Source organism: Hypomesus transpacificus, chromosome 8, assembly GCF_021917145.1.
Source record: "Hypomesus transpacificus isolate Combined female chromosome 8, fHypTra1, whole genome shotgun sequence".
Taxonomy (NCBI): Eukaryota; Metazoa; Chordata; class Actinopteri; order Osmeriformes; family Osmeridae; genus Hypomesus; species Hypomesus transpacificus.
Genome location: NC_061067.1, coordinates 4,715,841 through 4,720,097, shown reverse-complemented (window position 1 = coordinate 4,720,097; position 4,257 = coordinate 4,715,841). Strand labels below are relative to the sequence as shown.

The window sequence follows — 4,257 nt, the reverse complement described above, 5'->3', positions numbered from 1 at the left end:
CGCTGTCTGTGGAGGAATGTGGGAGTATTATCTCAGCTGCTGGAGACACAGCAGTCTCCATTACACCACTCACCCTGCACAAACCTGCTCTGTCTGCCTGCACAATCTCACAAGATGCTCATGTCTGAGTAGCCTTCCTACTGTGGCACAAAATTGTAGCTAATACAAACAACAACAACAAAACAGAAGTGAGAGTCACCATAGACAGATATTTTGGTCGAACAGACTTCCACCAAGAACAATGATCGTATCATATGAGTGTTTACTACAAGTAGCCTGCTTCTATGTGAAAAAAAACATGCCAGACCACAGCAGACAGTGCAGAGCACGTGACGCCGTGGTAAAGTTGGAACTATAAAAGCTGTAGAAGATGAGCCAGGTAGTGATATTCACCAGAGACAGAGACTTCACACTGAGGAAAACACACTCAACACTGACACATATTGCCTATTGTCTGACCATAGGCTGGGTAAGACTGCATTTTTCTCTATATCTGCTTTTTTGGAGCAAATTCTGTTTCATCAAAATATGACACATTTTATGTTGCCACTCTGTTGTAAATTACACTTATCATTAAGTGTGGTTTATCAAGTCAAAAATCCTCAAATCACTAAAATGCATAAAGTGTAAGTTGATATAAGCATAAATCCGATTTTTATTTACAACACCCACAGGTAAAATGGCAGAGCAATTTATTGAATACACAACAGAAGAGCCAATAACCGAAGAGTTTGTGAGTACAATGCTGTTAAAACTAAAACATTGTGTGTCTGAAGATTAAACCAAATATTTTGAACCTGACTGTGGGCTAATGTATTTCACTGTCTCTACGGCAACACCAGATCAACTTTGTTTTCTTTGTTATTTGATACTATTGCTTTCACAAACTGACTCCTGTCCACTGTCGGATATGGCATTTTGCACTTCATCCAGATAATTAGGCATGGTAGTCGAGGCAGAGTGCCTCACCTGGGTAGTGCGGTTCTCAGAACTGTCTGTGTATGGAAGGTCTGGTGTGTTCTTGGTCACACGGTGCCACACTTCAAAAGAGTGGAAGTTTCACAGTAGATCCCAGCTTCATCTGGTGGGTGTTTACAGTCAGCAGCACGGGGTTGTGTTTAGGTAACGCTCTGACTGCTTGGTGAAACAGAGGAGACAACATGAAGAAACACAGCAGTAATTACATTAATGTAATCGCGACTGAACATTGGAACCACAAATCAGATACAAGGCTTCGAGCAGAAAGTAATACAGTACTACAGTGTACTACAGTTCAACAATTGCATCTCAATAACTTAAATTTCTTACATTATTATTGTTATTAATATTACAAATTCACATGTTAAAATTAGCATTGTCAATGTACTAAGACGGCAATTGAATAGCGAGAATCACAGACTACAGGCTCTGCATGTGCAAATAAGCATTTAGCAGGGTGCACATTTGGATTGGAGCCTCACTGTAACATGTTTATCAGAACTCACATCTCCGTAGAAAACCATAGCAACAGCAAAGGTCACAAGAGGCAACAGCAGCAACATTTCCACTGAGCGTGGAAAGAAATCTACTGTTATCTCGCCCACCACCCCCTTTCTCCCCCTCTTCGCTCACACATCTTTGTTACGTTTGACAGTTTGGGTATCTTTGACGTGCTAAGCCCCCCTCCAGTTCTCTGGAGCCCCTCGGAATTGTTACCCCCCCTCCCCCCCTTTCTCCCCTCACACACACACACCAGCACCCCTCCATCCTGGCACGGGTAAGTACAGGAAGTGGGCACAGCGGTGTGGTTTCTCACACCTGTGCCTGAGAGGAGGGAGCCGTCTGGCGAGGCTGGAGCGTCACTGGCTGTGCCTGATGATGTCAGAGAACGCGGTTCTCTGCGCTTGCACAGAGCCACACTGTAGACAGGAAACATCAGGGAACTGCAAAACTGTCAGAGATTCATGATCCGTTATCAGAGGCAAACAGTATACAGATGGTGAGAAGCCCCTTGTCGTTTTGGCATCAAAGCTCATATGAAGTAACTCAGAACTCAGAACTTGTGAACTGTTACTAAGCACATGACAGCACCCACTCAAGAGAGTTGCATAAATGACTCTGTCCTGTGGTTGGTTTGTGTTTGCAGGGCTCAGGGTACACTGACGACTATGACAAGAGCTTCCCAACAGGGTTGTGTGACAAAAGTTGGGTACGGGACTTCCGTGCTCAGTACGAGCCCCCGCTCTTCTGGGTCATCTTCGTGCTGGGCGCCGTGGGTAACCTGATGGTGGTGTGGATCTACACGACGGTCCGCCACCGTCTGAAGACCATGACGGACATGTACCTTCTCAACCTGGCCGTGGCCGACCTCCTGTTCCTGGGCACGCTCCCCTTCTGGGCGGCGGACGCCCTGAAGGGCTGGGAGTTTGGCCTGGGCTTCTGCAAGGTGATGTCGGCCGTCTACAAGATCAACTTCTTCAGCAGCATGCTCCTGCTCACCTGCATCAGTGTGGACCGCTACATCTCCATCGTCCAGGTCACCAAAGCCCACAACCTGAAGGGCAAACGCCTCTTCTACAGCAAGCTGGCCTGTCTGGGCGTGTGGACCATCTCCACTCTCCTGGCCCTGCCCGAGTTCATCTTCGCCCAGCTGAAGAAGGGTCAGCAAGACCTCTCCTTCTGCACGATGGTCTACGGGGAGAACCTGCACAACCGGACCAAGATCCTGGTTCTGTCCCTGCAGATCTGCATGGGCTTCTGCCTTCCTCTCCTGGTGATGACACTCTGCTACTCTGTCATCGTCAAGACCCTGATGCAGGCCCGCAGTTTCGAGAAGCACAAGGCCCTGCGCGTCATCTTGGCCGTCGTGGCTGTGTTTGTCCTCTCCCAGCTGCCGTACAACAGCCTGCTGGTGATCGAGGCGTCCCAGGCTGCCAACATCACCATCACCGATTGCAGTCTGGTCAAGCAGTTTGACGTGGCCGGCCAGGTGGCCAAGAGCCTGGCATACACCCACGCCTGCATCAACCCCCTGCTCTACGTGTTCATCGGGGTGCGTTTCCGCCGGGACCTGGTGAGCATGCTGAAGCGATGCAGCTGCGCCCTGGGGAGCCAGGGGAGCCTCAGCAAGACCGTCCCCAAACGCCCCTCCGTCATGTCAGACACAGAGAGCACCCCCGCACTCTCCTTGTAACTGCTCCCTACGAGCCCCCCTCCCCCCCCCCCCCCTCCCATAGTCAAGGAACTTCCCTGGACTCCTCCTCCCCCCCCCACCCATCCTGATGGAATGGCTTCCTGGCTTGTCATCTTCATGCCCCGCCCTTCACAAAGATCTCATGGTTGGTTTATCTTCTGGGGGGTCATGTCCACTATCCCTTTTGTCTTAGAAAGATACAGTACAATGTGCTGCTGCTACTCCTCTGCATGCACTCCTTTAATCATTCGGGTGTATCACAATGACAACTGTCTAGTTTTACTGCATATCATGCATACCAAGTGGACTGACATCTAGAAACTACTACATTGTGGATCATTACATGATCAACTGGAGAATGTACCAATTTATGTTTTGACCCATGGTATGTCTGCATCCCCCCTGCCCCCCCCCCCCCCGACATAATCTCCACCTGCGAGTACATCCTTACTCTCCTCTTCAGACTTACATAGGAGTACTTAAATTGTACTCCCCACCATTTATAGCTGCAGATCTGTCTTTGTTTCACATTGAGGTCATTCGACATTCAACACACGTGATACACCAAAATAATTCAGTCCTTGTATAAACTGTACATTGCTGTATATAGGTTGATTAGTGTAGAAGCTCATTATTTGTGTGTTTGTGTTTTGATTGATACTATCATTATACTCTCAGTGTTAGCTGTGTGTATTGTAGAGGCACCTGAAAACAATGTGTGGACCACAGAAGAAGAAAAACAATAAAGAAATAAGTAAAATATTCACTCTTTCTGTTTTATTGGACTTTTCAAGATTGTGGTGTCTTAGTCTCTGCTTTAAGAAACACAAGGAGAACCCAGGAGTTAGCCATTATCAGATCAGAAGAACAAAAGAACCCAGACAGGCCTTGTCAGTCCCCTGGCACCAAAAACTGGGAGAAGGACATTTAGTCTGAGAGTTGTGACTCAATACTTCACCTGAAATGTGTTGTTCCAAATCATTTAGTTAATGAATTTAAACAGATTTGACTTCTTACTTTCTTAGGTAAGAGAAAGCTGATGTGTGTTTTCTATGGTCTAACGTACTGTCTGTGGTAGGAAACGG

The 4,257-nt window shown here is 47.5% G+C and overlaps 1 protein-coding gene across 1 annotated transcript; it reads left to right on the top strand.

Annotated features, from left to right (window-relative positions):
- Nucleotides 1–362: 362 nt before the first annotated feature.
- ccr9b (chemokine (C-C motif) receptor 9b) lies at nucleotides 363–3,938 on the top strand. The gene is made up of 3 exons (XM_047024374.1): nucleotides 363–469; nucleotides 675–733; nucleotides 2,126–3,938. The coding sequence occupies exons 2-3, from the start codon at nucleotides 680–682 to the stop codon at nucleotides 3,170–3,172; spliced, it is 1,101 nt and encodes a 366-aa protein (XP_046880330.1). The 5' UTR covers nucleotides 363–469; nucleotides 675–679; the 3' UTR covers nucleotides 3,173–3,938.
- The last annotated feature ends 319 nt before the right edge of the window (nucleotides 3,939–4,257 follow it).